The sequence below is a fragment of the Meleagris gallopavo genome, chromosome 2 (genome assembly GCF_905368555.1).
Source record: "Meleagris gallopavo chromosome 2, MGAL_WU_HG_1.1, whole genome shotgun sequence".
Classification (NCBI taxonomy): domain Eukaryota; kingdom Metazoa; phylum Chordata; class Aves; order Galliformes; family Phasianidae; genus Meleagris; species Meleagris gallopavo.
Genome location: NC_139405.1, coordinates 89,169,118 through 89,190,703, shown reverse-complemented (window position 1 = coordinate 89,190,703; position 21,586 = coordinate 89,169,118). Strand labels below are relative to the sequence as shown.

General features: G+C 33.8%; 1 protein-coding gene across 1 annotated transcript in view; it reads right to left on the bottom strand.

The window, feature by feature from the left end:
• CSMD1 (CUB and Sushi multiple domains 1) overlaps nucleotides 1-21,586 on the bottom strand; it is a 1,002,456-nt gene that overhangs the window by 153,103 nt on the left and 827,767 nt on the right. The window contains exons 24-28 of the mRNA XM_085217921.1: nucleotides 20,704-20,895; nucleotides 16,684-16,810; nucleotides 13,721-13,923; nucleotides 1,918-2,109; nucleotides 271-409 (exon numbers count right to left, since the gene is read on the bottom strand). Of these exons, the coding sequence (XP_085074047.1) occupies nucleotides 271-409; nucleotides 1,918-2,109; nucleotides 13,721-13,923; nucleotides 16,684-16,810; nucleotides 20,704-20,895 (853 nt within the window). The remainder of the gene's footprint in view (nucleotides 1-270; nucleotides 410-1,917; nucleotides 2,110-13,720; nucleotides 13,924-16,683; nucleotides 16,811-20,703; nucleotides 20,896-21,586) is intronic.

Here is a 21,586-nt window from a genome sequence, read left to right as displayed (position 1 = left end):
ACAGGCTAGTATCCAAGATATTCTGCAGCATCAGATAGTTTTGTAAAATGTAGCATCAAAAGACAGGGAAGCTATAGCATAACTTTTTCTTTAAGATTTCTTTAGGAAGGAGATTTTGTTCTCCATATTCTCCATATCACTCCATATTTAAATGCTCCAACACATAGCCATAAGATATGGTTAGAAGCTTTGAGAACTGTTAAGTGATGCCATTTTAAGATATGAGATTTGAAATTCTGTTAAACAGAGGCATTAATCTAGAAACAGTACCTTTTGAATATCAAAGCAATGACAAAGTCAGGGTTTACTTTTATTCTCCAATCACATTCTTTCCCAGGAGGATATGGCTGTGGATAGTTAGGTGATAAAATAACTCCTGCTGGGCCTGTCAGGTTACCTCCACATGCAGCTGTCACAATGTAAAAAGAAATAGGAATATGGTCACATGTTAAATTCACAAGTGTATATTAGCTGTTAAATAGAAGTGAATTCTACATTTAATAACAAAAAAAATTTGAACATAGCTTTCCCACTTCCACCTAGAAAAATTTTTGTATTTTCCAGAAATAAAATGAGCTCTTTTGATATTCAAAGCAAGCACAAGAAAAGCTCTTCATAAAGGAATAAAAATACTAAGTTGAATAGGAAGTGCTGTATATTCTTGCTATTACATGATCCCATCTCTGACAAACTGAAGTTCTTATGTACAGGAAGTACGTTAATAGTTTAACAGTGTAATTCACAATGCAGCCCCTTTTGGTCAAAGATATAATACAAAGCAGTGCTGATTCAGTCAGTAAAATTATTTCCAAAATAAAAAAAAAATCAAATATATTAATTTACTTACCATAAATTAAGCTTTACTTTTAAGCACATAAGAAGTCCAGCTTTCAAAGGTAATGATTTCATAGAAGCCTACCTCAAAAGCACAGTAGTCAGCATGGTTGCACCTATATTACCAAGGCATGCAGACTGAACATATCTGTAGAATCAAGCTGTTGGAACTAAGGATTGGGCATCTGTACTGATCTGATTTACTCGATGATTCTATGACTGAATGCCCGTTTGTGGTTAGAATAATTCATAGAACAAATGTTTTACTTTAGGCTCATTCAAAAGCTCCAAAACAACTTTAAATCATAAGCAAAATATTTACTTTGAAAGAACACTCCTAATGCAAAGGCAAATGTTCATACGAATACTCCTTCTATTTTAGGAAAAAAGAATAAACTTTTATTTTAATTTTTGATCAATTTAATCAATCTTTCTATAGTTTTAATATTTTAATCATTATTTTTGGTCTAGTTTTTCTTATTTGTTAGATGTATTTCTTTTTTGCTTTATCCATAAGCAGCCATTACAGGAAATGATTTACATGTTCTAAGCTGTTCTGATAATTCAGCCTGAGAAAACCATGATCAAAACTATGAAATACGAATGGAGCAGAAAACACTAAATCAGGAACAGAAGTCTCACAGAGATTATTCAGAGATAAATACACTTATGAAATGGAAGTAATCAGTAGCATACAAAAATAAAGACTTTATGGTAATTTTAAAACTGATATATAAAGCCTTTAAGAGAACTCCTAAAGTTTCTAATATTTTCATGTCTGCAGTAAAGACTATTTTTATCTGTTTTCCCCTTCAAGGTCACCTTAAGTATAAGGAAAAGTAAAGAGTTGTTCATACTTTTTCCACCAAATATACCTTTTTCTCTTTTCCTTTTCCTCCTCCCCCTTCCCTTTCCTCTTCTTTATTTTGACCAGATAGGGAGAAATAGAATTTGCACATCAGAGAAAGTGCATGAATCTTCCAGACCTTTACACACCAAATGTCTTTTGATTTTTATTTAAAGATTTTTAATTTACCAATAATGCATATTATTCTTAAATGGAGAATAACACCATCTCATTACCTATGCATGTAGGAGGATCAGGTTGCCAGAAGAATCGGTTATTCAGTTGCACACATGTAATTTTAGCTTGTCCTTGAAGCTGATAACCAGGGTCACATTGAAAGGTAGTAGTATCCCCAGGCTCTCTGCTGTCTCCGTATCTGGTACCATTTTGTGGTGTTCCAGGATCGTTACAAGTTGATGCTATAGAAGCTTAAAGGAATCATGAAATAAAAGGTTAATGATGTAGATACTACACCTCTCTAATTAAAAGCACAGCATTTTTACAAGAGCATTCCAAACAAGGCAATTATTATTATCTATCATGGGAATGCATTTTGCTCCTTTTTTTTCTACGAGAATTTGCCCACTGAAACGCATCATAATTATGCCAGCTTCCTTAGTATAAAATATGGCTTGAGCCAAGCAAACACAAACTTTTCTTTCTCTCTTTTTTTTTTTTCATCCACTTAATGCAACAGAAGATCTAGTAACTCCTTTTTTTTTGCAATGTTTCAGTTATCAAAGCAAATTTCCTTATGCACTTTGATACCTTTTTGCACAATAGAGTAAGTAACACAATGTAAATAACACTGTTTTATAGTCTTAATATCCATATCCAACACATAAATGTTATGCTTGCCCATCTGGCTGAAATTAAAGCAGTTTTGAGTAGTCCTGAATTTTCCTTTTTGGGGACATGCAATAACTTTTTCAAAGTATGCTTAAATTAATCAATTTCTGTTCTAGTTGTTACTCAAATATCTATTCTAGCAAATAGATTCCAGTGGGTGCAGGGAAAAAATTAATACTCATATTCCTCTTATCTTTTCTCAATCTATGCAAACATCTCTCATATTTTCAGGCTCTTGAGTTTGGATATAGATTTTGCTTTGTAAAAATGATTAAATAAATTCAAAAAGTACAATGGTAAACTGAGCAGAACCATCGCTATGGTATGACTTAAAGCAACTAGCTCTCCGGAAAACTACATACACAAATCTATATTCACTGCTGTTTTGTGGAAGAGGCCAGGTTTCTTCTACTGGCCTCAACTACTCAATATCCCGAGTTGCAGTAAACACTGTAGGAAGGAAGGACCCATCTCTGCAGACTCCTGTCACTGCATCACTGAGCTGCACTATGATTGCCATCACTCTAGACTATTTCACCCAGTCATGCCCTTTTCAACAAACTTGGCCACAATTGTAAGCAAAAGCCAAATAAAGAAGTCAAAAACTTAATGTCACAATAGCTAACTGGTGAGCATCTACAAACAAGTCCCTCTATCCTTTTCACTGTCTTCATTCAGTCTAGTTTAAAGTTCTTGTACCCAAGATCAAAGACATGTTAAGTCTGCTCCACCCACCTCTCTTCTCATCTGTACCACAAGGGGAATGCTTGAAAAATATGAAATATCAACAATAATTTGTTTCTTCTTCTAGTATGGCTCATTTATACTTCCTGCATGCTCACACATCAGACAATCAATTCGTTCTTAAACTAATTCATAACCAGCTTGACTCTAAATCTGATGTCCTTTCAAAGTGTAATTTTGTTCTCATGTCTGTAAGATATGATCAGACCAATAAGAAGGATTCAGAGGAAATGATATAATTTACTGAAAGCATATATGACATTGTTAAAACTGTTTTTTACCACTTTCATGGTTGATAAGCTAATATTATCATTACTTATGATAATATATGTTGGCTACACATTTTCCTATGCTTTGAGAAAGAAGTGGCTATGTCTTTGGAGCAGTATGTAGCGTATCAAGTAATTAGATTACAGAAAAGCACAAAAAATTACAGGTCCAAAAAAAAAGAGTAGGAGCATAATTATATTATGCTATATTATGCTTTCTATTGCTACAAATAGAGAGGGCATAGTCTCTTTCGAGCTTCTTTATACAGTATTAAATGTCAGTGAGAAAAATTCTGTACTTGCTTTTTCACTGCTGTTTTTTCCACCTCTGGCACTACAGAGTCAAAGTGAAAAATGAAATGTTATGAACATTACACAAGAGTAATTTATATGGAGTATCTAAATAATTGAAATTAGACTGAGGCTTTATTTCAAACATGAACAAATATACACACAAAAACACAAAAGAAAAATGGCTTGTGGGCACTTTGCTGCCACTGAGACTTGGTAGTCACCAGGTGAGGTTTGTTCTCCTGTAACAATCACTGCCAACTGTTTATGCTAGAATAAGAACAAACTGAGAATCTTATTAGAAATAACCTGCAGACCAGAGACAAAAAACAGCTTCTAAAACAATTAAAAGGAAAGAAATATTTCTTCAGATAAGACATTCAAGCTCTGCATTTCCACTGACCATTATGTAGTACACATGTGGACATCTGAACTGACACACAAATTTAGGTGTCTTCACTTGAAACTGCATTACACCTCAAAATTAAATCAATTTTTATACATTTATTTATTTATTTTTAGGAAGGAATCAGTCTTTATTACGTTGGTTATGGTTTAAAATTAATTAATTATATTTTCATTCACTTCATTTTTTTGAAAGATCTGAAACAGTTTTAAAATCAAGGAGCACTATAAATGATGTGTGCTAGTGATCTTTCTGATCTGCTTATCCAATTTTTTTTTTCCATTTTTTTCTCTTTTTCAATCCTTAGGAACATTGTTATTTCATTTAAAAGATTTTCTATTTTTTATTTTTTTAAGTTTAGTTTATTTCAAATATTACGACTCAAAAGCTTCCATAAGGAGAGATTAAAAAAAAAAAAAAAAAGCTCAGTTACTACCACCATAATGCAACCTTTGTGACCAGAATGTACAGGAAGTTAATTTTCTCTAATATTGGCTGCATCTACTCCTTCCCTTCACACCACAAGACTATATCACTACAGGAAACAGCAACAGCAACTAAACATTTGCAAAACTGAAAGAGACAGATACTAAGTTGTACGAATGAAAAATTCTTATTTTTTCAAACCTGAGACAATTAATGTGTGTTTGGTGTTTTTGGCCTTTTGAAATTAAAACTGTCAGTTAATGTTATCCCAATAAGAAAATTAAAATCTCACTGGAAATTAATTGCAGTAAAACCCTAATTTGTATAGACCTGAGGTGATCTTCTGAAATAATTAAATTACTCATCTAGTTGTTTTCATTGTGCACAAGTGTAACTGTATTCTATATTTGTAGGAAGGAGAAAGATTTAAAAAATTAATAAGCAGAATAAGAAACAAGAAAAGATTAAAAGGAGGACCTTATTAATGTCTTCTATGTGTACAGTAGCAAATATGTGACTATTTGGAAAAAATCATGGAAATAATGAGACATTCCTATATTAGACTTCATGATATACGATAACTAAAATAGTGGCCACCCTCAGCAAGTTTGCTGATGATACGAAGTTGAAAGGATTGGCTGACACGCCTGAAGGCTGTGCTGCCATTCAGCAAGACCTGGACAGGCTGGAGAGCTAGGCAGTAAGAAACCAGATGAGGTTCAACAAAAGCAAGTGTAGAATCTTGCATCTGGGAGGAATAATTGCATGCACCATTACAGGTTGGGGGATGAGCTGCTGGAGAGGAGCTCTGCAGAGAGGGACCTGGGCGTCCTGGTGGACGACAGGTTGGCCATGAGCCAGCAGTGTGCCCTCGTGGCCAAAAAGGCCAATGGCATTCTGAGGTGCACTAAAAAGAGCGTGTCCAGCAGGTCGAGGGAGGTGATCCTCCCCCTCTACTCTGCCCTGGTAAGGCCTCATCTGGAGTACTGTGTCCAGTTCTGGGCTCCCCAGTACAAAAAAGACAGGGATCTCTTGGAAAGAGTCCAGCGGAGGGCCACAAAGATGGTGAAGGGCCTGGAGCATCTCCTCTATGAAGAAAGACTAAGTGAACTGGGTCTGTTTAACCTTGGGAAAAGAAGACTGAGAGAGGACCAGATCCAGGTCTATAAATGTTTAAGGTGTGGGGGGCAGAGTGGCAAGGCCAGACTCTTTTCAGCAGTGTGTGGAGACAGGACAAGGGGAAACGGCCAGAAACGGAAGCATAGGAAGTTCCACACAAATTTGCGCAAGAACTTCTTCACGGTGAGGGTGACGGAGCACTGGAACAGGCTGCCCAGGGAGGTTGTGGAGTCTCCTTCTCTGGAGATATTCAAGACCTGCCTGGACTCCTACCTGTGCGACCTGGTGTAGGGAATCTGCTTTGGCATGGGGGTTGGTCTCGATGATCTCTGGAGGTCCCTTCCAACCCCTACGATTCTGTGTAAAAATACTATACCTACAGAAATTTTATTTATCACTTTATTATTAATCATTTTTTCTCTTTTTTTTCCACTCCAAAATAATATAGTTTACATACTTTGAGATGGTTTCATTTGTAAATTAAGTAAAAGACAATGGAAGTTTTTTTTTTTTTTTTTTTTTTTTTGACATTGGGATAATTTTTCACCAGAATTTATAAGCATCAGTCCAAGAACTAAAGTAGTGCCTATTACTACTAATGAGTATCATCTAGGCACTCCACAGGAACCCCCCTAACAATCTCAGTGACATCCCATACTAGTGCATTTTACCAAGTGTGTACACAAGCACAGGGGAAGGAAAGTACTGTCATGACCTCAGAGAAATTATTTCCTATTTGACAGATAACAATAGCTCAAAAAGTGGATCACCAGTGCATCTCTGTTAAAAAAGCAAATTTTTTTGATGTGTATTAGCATAAATCAATCTCATTAGCAAGTACCTTTTTCAAACAAATCTTTTCTTTTTTCTTAAAAATCTTCAACAATCAACAATTATTCCCAATCTGAGTCAAGTATGCACCAATTACTAAGGACCAATGCCTTTTAAAATTTATTTCACTGTTAATCGCCATTTCTCACAGAAAACAGAAGCACCAAAACAATCTTAATGTTTTTGTTCCTGCTGTATTTCTTTCTGTATTTGAAAACAGCAGCTTTTTTATCATGCCAAGTACACTTGATCCTAATTAAATCAAACGTCAGACATTTAAGCACTGATGTGTCATTCAGTAAAGTGAACATTTAGAAAGCAGCAAGAATCATGGAACTATATATTTTAGAAAACAACATTAAGATCATTAAGAATATTAAGTCCAGCCATCAGTCTAACCTACTGTATCCTATCATTAAAACAAGCCCTTTAGAGTCACATCCATGTATCTCTTAAACACCATGGGGACTTTACTACTGCCATGAGAAGCCCAGCTTGACCATCACCTCCATGAAGAAGTTGTTAATATACAATCTAAACCACCTCTGGTGCAACCTGAAACCTCACGTCATCACTTTTCATCTGAGAAAAGAGACCAACACTCACCTCACTCTAACATCCCTTCAAGTACTTACAGAGAAATGAGATCTTCTCTCTTCCTTTCCAGACTAAACAAAGTCAGTTTCCTCAGACACCCCTCATATGTCTTCCATTCTAGTCCCTTCACCAGCTTCTCTGCACATTCTCAAATAACTCAGTATACACCTTGTAGTAAGCAGCCCAAAACTGAACGCATATCTAGAGTACTGCCTACAAAGAGACAATCACTCTCCTGGCTCAGTTTGCCCACATTATTTCTGATGTAACTAGGATACCATTAGCCTTCTTGATCACTTGGGCACGCTGCCGGCTGTTAATCAGCATCCCTAGGTCCTTTCCTGTGAGGCAACTTTCATCTTTCCCAAGCCTTGTTGTTGTGACCGAAGTGCAGGATCTGGCACTTACCCCTGTTGAGTGTCATGTGAGTGGATGCAGCCCATTTATCCAGTCTATCCAGATCCCTTTTCAAGGTTTGCCTGCCCTCAAGCAGATCAACACTTCTGCCTAATTTGGTATCATCTGAAAACATACTGAGGGTGCACTCAAACTCCTCAACCAGATCACCGATAAAAATGTTGAACAAAATCGGCCTAAAGACAGAGCCATAGGGAATACCACTTGTGACCAGTCACCACGTGGATAGAACACTATCCATTATGACTCTTTAGCTTCAGTATTCACCCAGTTCTTCACCCAGCAAATAATACACCTGTCTAAGCCACAAGTAGCCAGTCTCTCTGGTAGAACTCTGTTGGAAATTGTCAAATTAAAAGAGCATTAAATTAGAATACACGTGATAGCAGGAAAAGAAATAACTACATTTTTTGACTGAAGGATGTTAAGTCTAATCAAAATTCCTTTGCAAGACTTTATTTTTAGAAATGATTGAGAAGAATTAAGGTCTTTTATAACCTCAGTGATTCACTGATTCTAAAATAACATAACCAGGAGAAGGTATTTTAATTCTGTCAACTGGCAAAAAACTCTTTTGCTGCTTATCAGTTCTTGTCCATGTGTTCTACACAGTAACCTACAAAATACTCAGTGTTAATAAAGTATTGCTCTGTACAGATTTCCCTTCTCCTTCTTCCTGTCTCATCTGCTCAGACTAAGACACATGTATACAAATGATGGAATTAGTGTAAGAAGAATGGGAAATTGGAGAAAACAAAGGTATTTAGGGAGTCTTCAGACCTTTATGTGTTAGTAAGCACTGTGTTAAACTTAATTTAATAATCTTACAGAATCTCATTTTGGATTTTACATTGGATTCAGCCCCCAAACTGCCTTTTCAAAGATGATTTAAAATGTCACTGAAAATCAATAGCACACTGTTTATGAGAAGACGATTCACTGTATATCTTTGAGTCTATAGCCTTGTGATCAATATGTTAGAGTCATGCCTAACTTATCTTTCACCTGAAGGACACTTCATTTTTTATCAGTTTATTTTGCCTGTAATGTATTGTACAAAAATAAACAAATAAACAAACAAACAAAAAAATCACCTTCCTCCATATTGTTTGCACTCTGCCTGTGGTAAACAATCATGTAAGCATTTGTTGCAGTATTTTGCTAAAGACACCATTTTTTTTTTCTTTTTTTTGCTTCATATGGTTATAATATCTATGAAGACTTTTCAAGTGCTAGGACTGTAAAGTAAGGCAATGCACAGTCCTTGCATGTTTTGACAGAAGAACTTGCAAAACAGATTTGAGAAGGATTTCAGAATATCAAAGGCAAGACATTGTACACAGGCGCGATGGAGCAGCTCTTGCCTGACATAGTATCGTTCCTTTGTAATCTATATGTCTGATTTATGATTCTGGGAAGAGCCATCACAACATAACTTATCTTTTATCTACAGAGTGTGTTGGAGCATAACAATGTATCATCCCTCTGTTATCTGTACATACAGACATGGGACAATCAGGCCTCCTTTGGCCATAGCCAAGGTCCTGTAACATGGCTAACTGACAGAGGTATGATTATGTGCTATGAGGGAAAGAGGAAGGAGTAGTACAAAACTGAATCATAGACCCAAAAAAACATCAGAAAAAGATCTGAATCATGGAAAATTACTGATAAAAATGAATAATCTCATGATCCTATCAAAGGCAATACTAAATGAGATGAGCAGCAGCTCAATACTGGAGGAAAAGATTATCAAACACCCAGCTGTGTTTAGAAGTCTCCTCCATTCCTGAATCTGACTAAGCCATTGTATTTGATTATAGTAAATTCTGTTGAACAATTGTGTTAAATTGTCTGATGATTAAGTGCTGACTGAGTGCTCCTAAGAATCATATAAACTATTCTCATGACTTACCATAAAAGTATTAATAAAAACTAAATTGCTGCTAAATCAGACTTGTGTAAAAATCTGTTCCTGACAATAAGATTTGTAGTAATTTGGAGTAACCAGCACTTCCATATGTGAAAGAATAGTGGTTGGTCTCAAACAAGAATATTACATATACACATAAATATTCACATTAACAACTAAGCAAACTGATATGAAACATAACTATCTTGCATTCTCCAGTAGCATAATAAAAAAAGAAACCCAAATACTAATTCCATCTCTTTTATTAGTCTGAAATATGAAAGTCCGCAAGTTTGAAGTAGGTTAACTCAAGTAACCAAAGCTTCATTTCTTTTTAGTTGCACAGGAACCATATGAAGAACTGCTACTTTTCATGAGAATCAGGATGCCTTAACCAGGCTATGGATTAGATTATGGACACAAATTATTTTCCATACCAATTAAACTGACTTAGTGTAAGCATGTAATGAACATTTACAGCATTAACGAAAGCAAAAGAGGAAACTAAACAATAAAGAATGATTAGGCTACAGACTTAAATAAAAGAGAATCTTGAATGATCTATTTTAACTAAAGATATCTTAATGCATTTTTTTTTTCTTTGAACTTAAAATTCCACAGGCACATAGTAAGGCACATATATGATTCTGCATATGTAAATTTCTTTTAAAATTTAAATTTGAATTTAAAAATTTAAAATTTAAAACAATCATGTGGTGAATCCCAGAAATGAAAATTCTGTCATTGAACTGTCTATACTTAAATATAAGTCAAACTATTAGACAAGTAATTAAGATTTATCTCAGCAATCAGTGAACAAATTACAAGACAAAAATACTCTAACAGTTCAAGATGTGTAGCATAGTTACCATAAGAATTTCTGAAAACAGACATATGGAATTACAGAACTGGACAGAAGCAGATATTACCGCTTAAACAAATTTGAAAGATTAAGCACAGTGTCTTTAGGAACTATAAAAAACAGAACCATTAATGCTTAAGGTCTTTTCAGAGGAAGAAAAAGATCAACAGATAAGTCAACATCAGAAACAACAATTTCCAAATAATAGTTCTAATTAACTCATTGGAATAAGTTGCTTACTTTATTACCATAATTGATTATTTGTATTGTTAATCTAATGATTTAGTCAGAAATAATTTCTTCATTTTTTATCTCTACTTTTACTTCAAAGAAAATTCTATGAATGTTGAGAAAGCAAACGAGCAGCAGAAAAAAAACAAATTTGGGCTAAACCAACCATACAGATGCCATCATTTAATATCTATCATTTAACAAAATAAATGGTTGAAGCTGTTTCAATAGCTCAAAAACATTACAAAGAAATTTAGAAAAAACTTAATAAAATATCAGACCTTTTTCCTGTTCTTCTGTATTAGCAAAAAGAAGTAATATTTCTGTTCATATAGTTATATTGATCTTTAAGTGTGTGCTTACAGAAGACCATAAATGAAATTAGCAATGCCAAAGAAACAGAGGTAGGCATAGAAAACAGTTGGGTCTGAATTTGAGACATCCACAGAATGTTTTTCCATCATAAGAAGTGTGAGAATAACCCGTTGCTATATTTCAGCTTTGAGGAGCGATATCTACAAAAATCTGCTGAAGAACTATAAATGCATCATTTTATTAGGGTCATGAGGATGATCAGTGGGCTATAGCTGAAAGACAAGCTGAAAGAGCTGGGCTTATTCACCTTGGGGAAGAGAAGGCTTCAGCAGGACCTCACTTCAGTACTTAAAGAGAGCTTATCAACAGGAGGGAAATCAACAGTTTACATAGGTAGATAGTAATAGAAAAGGGGAAACAACTGTAAACTAAAAGAGGGGGTATTTAGATTAGATGCCAGAGGGATATTTTTTACTGATAGTATGGTGAGAATTAATCCAGGATAGAGAATATCATTTTAATCATTGACTTAGGTGGGAAGTTTTTGCTACTAGTACCTACGTGTCTTCAAAAAAAGGAAGCCAATTATCAAATATCTATACCCTTGTGTTCACTTTCTGCATCATGACAAGAAAGCTGGTTGACATCCCTGGCTTGTAATACATAGTTTTAATGTATTTAACCCCTAGAGTAAAGGTCAATTTTGTACAGTGAACTCCATTTTTTTTTTTTGTCCTTTTATGCATGATTAAATGGTAATTAAGTTTTAATGAAAAGCATTAGACTGATTACAATTAACATAATCACTCTTGTCAGTTCGTGTCCTCATGCTCTGCATGCTGAGCTGAGTGGGCAAGACAAAGGCACTTTTAATAGCATTCAAATGTTTTGTGATCTTCAGCTATTTATATTTTTCCATTAAAAACATATGTAATTAGATATACAATCAACAGAAGTAATTCATAGGTAATTATTTTCTGTTCTATTTCATACTATACTTTCACTGAAAAGTTTTCTAGGCAGATGCTACAATAGCATTCTTGAACATATAGAATGAAAGTAACCAGAAGACTTGCAGTACTGTGAAACAAATTCTCAACTAAAGACTAGCAATTCAATGCTTTGTTTTTAAGCTGCTCATTTGACTTGATACTCTCATATGTATATCCTTCATATGATCCTGTAAGTGGATGTCTACTGACATAGATACTTATCCTAATTGCACAATCCAGTAGAGAATTTGCATGCATAAAAAACTACAGATTCTTGAAGGTTCTCCAAGGTTGTGGAATTATTCATTTGAAGATAACTTTTTGGTTGGTAACATAAGTTTAAATACAATATGCTCATTAATAAAAGCATCACCTGAAAACCCATCACGCAGTAACAAAGAGACTCGAAACTCAAGCAGTTACTGTCATAGAACTTGTAATTAAACATCTACATTATCTGAAATCACTAGAAAAAAAATCTAAGTAACTGAAGATTACTCTATGCATAATGTTAGAAACTGCTGCTGCAGTGAATTTTCAACATCCTTTGCAGTTTTGTGATAAACAGAGATAAACTTGATGATAAATACTAAAGCACACAAAGATCCTCACATATTCATAGATTAATCAGCTTGAATCCTTTACATATCAAGACCACAGTGGTCCACTTACGGCCTCAAGGAGACTAAATAAAGTAAGCTCCCATTTTTAGATGAAATATTTTAGCATTTACATTATATATTCCTTAAACCCTACTTTTCAATCCTTACAATCAAAAAGTAAGTAGAACATTCTACTTGCCAAGCAGGTGAACAGAACTTTAATATCATTTTCCCTTTACTTGAGATGAGACATTCAGTTCTCCATCACTAATCCCAGTTAATTCCAGTAAGACATATGCTGCAATTGCTAGCAAAATCATGAGTACATCTATCAAGTATACTCAGACAAAATTGGTTCTTCACCCTTAAGTCCTTAAATCGTCTCATACTTACTAGAAATATCACTGAAGGACGAAGAATTTGATTTGGCAACATGTCAGCACAAAGTTTAAATATTTTCCTTCTTTCAAAATATACAAATAAAATTATACCTTTCCCTTTTTGCAAAACGTAACATAAAATGTTTGCTAAGATGAGTAAGAAAAAAAAATCGCAATTCATTTCCACAAATAAAAAAAAAAAACAACAACATGGAATAGTTTAAGTAGTTAATTTTTACATATTGCAGCAGCATATTGTATTGCAAACAAATCAGAAATTTTAGTGATATTTCTCTTTTAATTCACCATGCATACATTGAACTAGGTATGTTAGGACTTTTTTTAAGTGTCTATGGTTTGGGACACATTCAGAAAGTAAATAGGTATCATTTAAATTCATTTAAATTCCAGTAAGCTCCTGAAGTATATTTTCTTATTCAGAAATAATGACTGAAAGCTTACTTGTCTCCTTTACTTTACTAAATGACAGCACTTACAGGGAATTTAAATAAAGTGTCTTACTCTAATTAGAATAATTAGAGTATCTAATTAGATAATACTGGGTATGGTATTTCAATATATACGAACAAATAAGAAAACTTACAGATACAAAAAAAACAAATACAATTCATCTTAGTTGTACTTTCTGCATAAAGATGTAGAATTAAAATAATATAGTCTTTTTGCAAAGACTGAGGAAGCTGTAAAATGAGAAAAAAATGTCAAGTGTATAAGGATAATACGTACAAATGTAGTAAATAATTATTGATATTGAGATGCAAAAGTATTTACATACTTGAAAACTGGATGGAGAAGCCTGATTTGCTGATGAAGAAGTCACTGTCAAACTGTAATGTCAGGGAGTTGAAAGTGCTGTGAATATCCTCTGGAAGAGCTGAGCCGCTCCATTCTTTAAGTAATATACTGCTCTCAATGGGCCCATCCCATACCTTCAGGATGTCATGAGCAACTTCAGTGTCAAAAACAATAAAATGCAGACTGCAAAGAAAAAGTAAAAGCCCTGGACATTACTCATTAAATGCAATTACATAACACTCAAAGCAATCATTCCCAAATTGTTCTTGGTTTAGAAATGATGTTTATGTTTCAAAACTGAAGAAGGCCTGGTTATCCTAGAATATTTTGTCAATTTTTCCTGTTGAGTGAGCTGATTGAGAAAGATTTTCAAGAATGCTATGGTATTTATCAGAATCTTCGTATTGACTTAAAGTTCTAATTGTGTATTTTTACATTGAAGAAATTAAATAGATAAATATCAAAAACAGTTTTTGTTTGTTTTAAACAGTTATATGTTGATACCTCTTCATTGCATTTGTCATTAATTGGAAATTATTAATTTGCCATTTAAATGTAAATGGCATATGAAAATTGCCTGTGATAGGCTGAATTATTATATGGCTTAATGAAATGGGATTATTAAAAATCAAAAACACAGAAAAATACTTTCCAGTAGATAACTTCTCATTTACTTCTAATGTTTTGCTGACTTCAGTTTAAAAACAAATTATTTTCATTTAAAAGATCAGTTCAAACTATTGTCCATATAAAATGAATAATGAAACACCTTACTATTTGTGAACTTTCTGTACAAAATAAAACACAATATTTTGAAGAAATATATCTCAGCTGTATATCATTACTTATATTAGTCTCAAAAATTGTTCTTAATTACAACAATTAGTATTATATTGATTGTGTTAAATTTTTGTAGTTTTGCATTCACAGCAACTTCCTGTTAGTAGTGAAAAAACTAATAAATCTTATTAAGCAGAACTTGACATTTCATAGTTTTTAGTGTTACTACAGCAAAACCAAGCTGAATCTTTAGATATTCACATTCCTTCAATTCTGAGCAATTTAGCTATATATATATAACATTTTTTGTAAATGTATTGAACTCACAAAGAAAAACTGCTTTGAAAACTTAGAATAGTAGAACCATTTGAGTTGAAATGGACCTTTTAAGGTCATATAGTCGACTCCTCTGCAATGAACAGGGACACTACAGCTAGATCAGGCTTCTCAGACCCTGTTCAGCCTGACCTTGGATGTCTCCCAGGATGGGGCATCCACCACCTCTCTGGGCAACTTGTTCCAGTCTATGTTCCACTATCCTTATTCTAAAAATCTTTTTTTTTTTTTAATATCCAATTTAAATCTCCTTTTTGTTAGTTTGAAACTATTTTCCCTTGTCCTATCAAAACAGACTCTGCTAAAGAGTTTGTTCTCTTCTTTCTTATAGCCTTCCTTTAAATATTGAAATGTCACAAGAGCCTTCTCCGAACTGAACAGATCCAACACTCTCAGCCTGTCCACATAAGGAAGGTGTTCCAGCCCTTGGATCATTTTTGTGGCCCTTATCTGGACATGCTCCAGCTGGTCCACATCTCTCCTGTACTGAAGACTCCACATCTGGATGTAGTACTCCAAGTGAGAACTCATCAGCAGAGTAGAGGGCTAGGATCACCTCCCTTGACCTGCTGACCACACTTCTTTTGATGCAGCCCAAGATACAGTTGGCTTTCTGGGCTGTAAGGGCACATCGCTGACTCATGTCCAGCTTCCCAGCCACCAGTACCCCCAGGTCCTTTTTGGTAGGGCAGTGCTCAATTCTTTCATCCCTTAACTCGTACTGATAGTGGGCATTGCTGTGATCCAGGTGGAAGACCTTGTATTACCTCCTCCCTCCTGCCTAAGTTCTTGAATCTTTCCATTATCTTTCCATAAACTATTATGGAAATGAAACTGTTTTGCCTGTTTTCTTGGTATGTTCATGAAGTTTTTAGCATTTACCTTTATTTTGTACATTAGTCACCACTTGTGTTTCCCTCATTTTGATGTAGTTTTTTTTAATTTATTCCCTTTTTTTTTATGCTGCCTGGTCTATATGGATAAGTCCTTATCTATTAAGCATTCCCTCAGTCTTGTTTCTTTTTTTAAGTCTCATTATTTCTGTTAAAAACTTGCTCACTCTCAAGGTCATCTGAGAAATTGCTTGTCTTACTATTCATCAGATTATGGAAAAAATATGATATATACTTCAAAATGTTACATATCTTAATAATAATATTATGGAATAGGGCAGGAATAAGAAATGAAAACCCCACAGAGTTGTTTAAAAAGCTCTACAGGGCTCATATTCTCTGATACTCTTGTTAATTGTAAAAACCTCATCAAATTTCATGTGAACTCCTAATAGATCAACAAGGACCAAGATGCCTGATGTCCAAGCATTCCTGGCAGAGACTCAGGCACTTTAGGATTGCTTGAGGTAATTTATTGAAGAAAGAAAGCTCTGAATAATAATATTCTATTCACAACAAATTATTGCATTAAATATGATTGTAAGATTAAAAAAAAAAGTGACATTACAATGACTTAAGGGAAGAATTTTGAAACTGCAGATGACACTTTAGTTTGTTTACTGTTAGAAAAAGGCATAACAGCTCTGCCATACCAGTGATTTATACTCCATACTATTCAAAGAAATTCACAGTCAAGAGTTAGGTATCCCCAGTACAGTTTAGGCATTGAGGTTCCCTGGAGGAATGGTTCTCTTAACTGACACAATAACAAGGACCAATTTGATTAATGCAAAAAGGAGTTAACAAAGAAAGAAAGAAACAAACAAACAAACAAAAAAAAAAAAAGAAAGAAAAAGAGCATGAAAATGTATGGCATAGACTATAATTTACAAAATACTGAAATAAATAATAAATACTGAAATTAAGCATATACCTTATTGTCTTTCCTGGATCTGCTTCGATTATCCAGGTGCAATGAAGATTATTGTCATAGGGTGCTGGGTAACCTGGGGACAAAATGCGCCCCGATGTAGCAGCATGAATTCGACCACCACATTCAGCTAAAAAACAAATAAGAATTGCATTATTATTATTATTTGAAGACCATAACATTTTGCATTTCCATTTTTTTTCTGTTCCACATTTCTGTGTCTTCTAAAAAGTAACAGGTAAAAACATCTCTGAAGTAGCATTATACTGCACATAATAAACTAGGACATGTACACAAGTTAAAAATACTCTTACAATGATTCTATTCCTCCTTTGTTGCAAAACAATAAATCATACTTCTGTGATTAAGATGTTTTACAAGGAAGAGTACTTCAAAATGAAGATTACAAAATCACAATTTTAGTATCAGTAAAACAGCAGAAAGCATAAAGTTTGAAGGTCTCAGAAACATCTCACCGAATATGTTTGTCTTTCCTAAATAACATTGAATGCTGAAGTACAAATTTTACACAGTTTCATTTTGTAATTAAAATCATTTTCTCCCTGTTCTAATGTCAAATTGTTTTCAGATTAATGGTTTCAAGATACTTCTCTGAAACTTTTGGTTTAATTACATCATAAAGCAGTTAGGTATTGCCTTGTATTTTACTTAGATATTCGCAAATTTAAATGCCATATTCCCAGTAAGTAAGAGAATAAATCAGCTATGAATAGAGAGTATGAGGTGTCTGGTTTTAACCATTTTTATTATCACAACTATCTTAAATTTGTGGAGAAACCAATTGCAGTGCAAAATATCCAGAATGAAATGATGCTTACTTTGCTCGTTTAGAGCACTGTGCCATTGTGTGCCTACTATAAAGCTGTGCCCTAATGAAACAGGAACACCCTGTAACAGTAAGGTACTTTTGAAAGTAAAAGAACTAGCGTCTCCCCAGTTAAGTAATGCCCCTGAAGTCCTATCTTATTTACCCTAAACAGAGTTGCCTCACAATTAGTGGCGTTAAAAAACACTACAGGGGAGAACGACTCAAGCATAGCTGTCTATCACAGTGTAAGACACAGACAATGAAACAAACATTAAAGTGGGACCAAATAATTTATCAGCAACAACTCCTAACAAATAGTAAGTCCAATACATGCCACTGACTCACTGCTGACAACCAAATTGTTACAGGGCATTAAAATAAACTCAGAGGAAAAAAGGTATACTGCTGTTTTGAAGAGAACCACAGCAGAAAGCTACTCTAAAACATTTTATTTTTTTTTCAAATATAACTATTCTGTAAGGTTTCAAGTAATTTTAATAATGTAACCTCAGAATGTAATATTTGCCATGACAGCAATCTGCAAGTACAGAAATGATTGATACACTTCTTTACCAAATAACTTATTTGGAAGATAAACAAGTGAAATCAGAATTATTTAAACTCTATAGTTTGCCTGGAAAAAAATTAACAAAACAAAACAAAACAACAATGACAAAAAACACACACACACAAAAAAACACCACCACCACAAAACAAACAAAAACAAACAAACAAACAAACAAAAACACTTAGAAGCAAATGAAAAGCAAATTTTCTACAGCGATTCTGAACAGGAAAAGTAATGAGCATACAGTAAAATCGCGACATCAAAGAATATGCAGCATTATATAAAGAAATAAAACTAACAGAATTGAACAAGCACTCAAAAAAAAAAGTCATAGAGTAGGAATTATAGGATTTTTTTTATTTTTATTTTTGAGAAAATGAAAGTGAACGCTAAAGTGTATTATCAATGATGAAAAGGTGTACAATACGTTGACTATGCATATGGGCTGGAATGACTGTACAGACAATGATGGTGATCTAAGATACAGAAAAAAGAAAAAAAAAAAAAGATCTGCACAAACATGGAAGTCTGCCTAAATAGGAGAGAGATCATTCAAAGTTGATGACAACTTGACCAAAAAGATGAAAAGTAAGCCAGTCAAATAAAGGAAGAAAGAGAGAAAAGAGCATGGAACAAAATTGAATAAAGAAATTACCACTTATATACATCTCATTAAATAAAGAAATAAAGAAATATAAAGAAATAAAGAAATATAAAGAAATAAAGAAATATAAAGAAATAAAGAAATATAAAGAAACAAAGAAACAAAGAAACGAGTAAATAGATTGAAATGACCTGCAGAAGCCTAGCTGAATTTCCAGGGATCTTCTTGATGAATTTTTCTTCACATAGAACAGTAGGAAGAAAGATAATGATTTAATGAATTTAATAAACTGATGAGAAAGGCATTTTAGAAAGATTCACTTTCAGAAGACTTTCAGAGAGAAGTCAGTATTTAATGGCCATCAGTGTAGGTATAAAGCTAGATACTCAAGAAATGAAAGATTTTTGAACAAATTATTCCAAAATCTTTGCAACAATATGCCATAAAGAAATCTAGGAATACAAGGTACAAAGTAGAGGTATAATGAAAAAAAAAATTACACAGTAGCAATGATAAATTTAATATAGAAGCATAGAAGTATAATGTTATCAAGAAAAGTGGAAATAAAGGTAAAGATAAGGGATTGCAGAGAACACAGCATAAAAAGAACACACACATCGGTCAAAAATATTTTGGAAAAGAGTTGTCAAAGATCTTCCACAAAAGCAAAGGTAAGAGCCTTCTAGAAGACTTCCTGTCTTCTTTTTCTAAGTCAGCTTGCAATATACAAAATTTGTTGTTGTTTTGTTTGGAAATGTTGTATGGTTGAGATTTCAGCATCCCAAATTTAGATGATTAGAAAACAAATCATCAATCTAAGGAAGGGGACTGGGTAGACTTATGAATTTGTTTGCTTAATAAACTTGAAAATGATTCAAGTTCTTAGTTGTTGGTGAAAATGAACACAAGAAAAGACTCCAGAAAACATACTTAAAGTAATGATTTTATTTAAATTAAGTGGGAAGATAGACAAAGGTAGGACAAATTAAGAATAGTCTCTTAAAAAGGGCAAACACTGATGAAAAGGATACCACTCAAATAAATTGAAAAGCTTGAGAACTTGAATGTATAAGAAGCCTGGAATGTCTATTGATTCAAATTTGAAAGTTATTTTGAACTGTCTCACATACACATACAGACACACACACACACACACAAACACGTATATATTAACAGTTCCAGAACCAAGTATGAATAATAACATCTCTACTAAGAGCAGAAATGCTCTTCATTGGTGTTTTTTTTTTTTTTTTTTGTTTTGTTTTGTTTTGTTTTGTTTTGTTTTGTTTCCTGGCAGTTATCCTCTGGGTAAGCTAAAATTCTGAAAGGAAAGAAAGCTTGCACTTTTTCAGACTGCAGGTCTGTGAGCGTATTCAGAAGGAAGCAGCTCCTGGAATAAAAAATGTGGCACACAGTGCTGGAGAGGAGCAACAAGAAGGATCCTGCAAGTCAGCTGAGTTTGCTGGAAGTAGTCAGTAGCTTACCTGTACCAGGTGTCAGATTCAAAAGGCAAGCATTGGAAAGGAAAGCACACAAAAGGAAAGACTTTCTTGAGAACTCATGGGGACACCATCTGGAAACCTGAACTCAGAAAGTCACTGGTAATTGTAGACTGGAAACCTGAACTGGAGGAGAAAAACTGCCTAACAAAGGTACTAATGGGCAATAGCAATACCAGTGTTCAGATGTTTTCTTTGTCTCACCCAGTATTTTCTTAACGTTTGTGGTGGTTATAATGAAACATATAATGAGACTTGATTCAGCTCTGCACAGCCTCATCATAAAAACTTAAAAAATATTGAAAACTGGCCTAGTGACAGAAATGTTGCCCAAGTTTTCTGTCACAGCTACATAGCAATCTATTAAAGAACCAGAAAAAATATATTTGGTTATCGATGGTAAATCGTTACTTAAATTTAAAATATTTATAGTATATGTCATTATCATACAAAGTATAGAAAGATATATATATTTTTTTCCTGAAACACCAGAGAGATCTTTCACTACAACAAATCATATTACCTATGCAAGTAGGTAGAGGTTTGTCCCATACTCTCCTATCTCCACTTAAGCAAGTCATAATGCTACTGCCATGCATTGTATAGCCAGGATTACAGCTGTATAAAATGACAGTGTCTATGAAATGTCCTTCATCTCGGGTCTTGTAGCCATAATTTGGTATGCCGGGATCTTCACACTTTATGAGGTCAAAACCTGCAAACAGAAGTGGAAAAGGAAAAGAAGAAGAAAGAATACATAAATATAAAATATCAAATAAAATATAATGCCAGTTAATTGCTTTCTAGTCTTGATTCAAATTATTCTCTCATGATTCAGGTATATTACATAAATCCAGAGCAACCAAAGATAAATTACACGTAATTTGGAGAAAGCAGAAACTGAGACACCAAGAATTATTCATGCTATTGATTATGACATTTTTCCACTGAAGAAATCTTATTATTTGCACAATCCCAAAAGAGATCAGTAAGAAATTATTTTATATCACTTCTATTTTTGCAATATTTTTTTCTTTTCTTTTTCTTTTTTTTTAATTCAGAGAATAGGAAGTAGTATCAATTCTTTACTTGGTACAGAGTGAGAACTTTACTTCTTTATCTAACCTCTACAGCAATACCAGCAGATCATAGTGGAAATTTAGGAAGCAAACGTAATGATTGATTTATTAATTTTAGTGTCAAGATAACACAGCTTTAGCTTCTCCTCTGCTGCCCATGAATAACTAATACTCTACTTGTTTTTGACAAGCAGTCCCCATTTTGAGCTACTAACATGAGAAAGGAACAGTTTCCTCTGTCCTTCTTAGCACAAACAGTTTTACTTTGGGCATCTACATAAGATTATACAGAAGAAATATTTATATATTTCTTCTATTGTGTTTTTT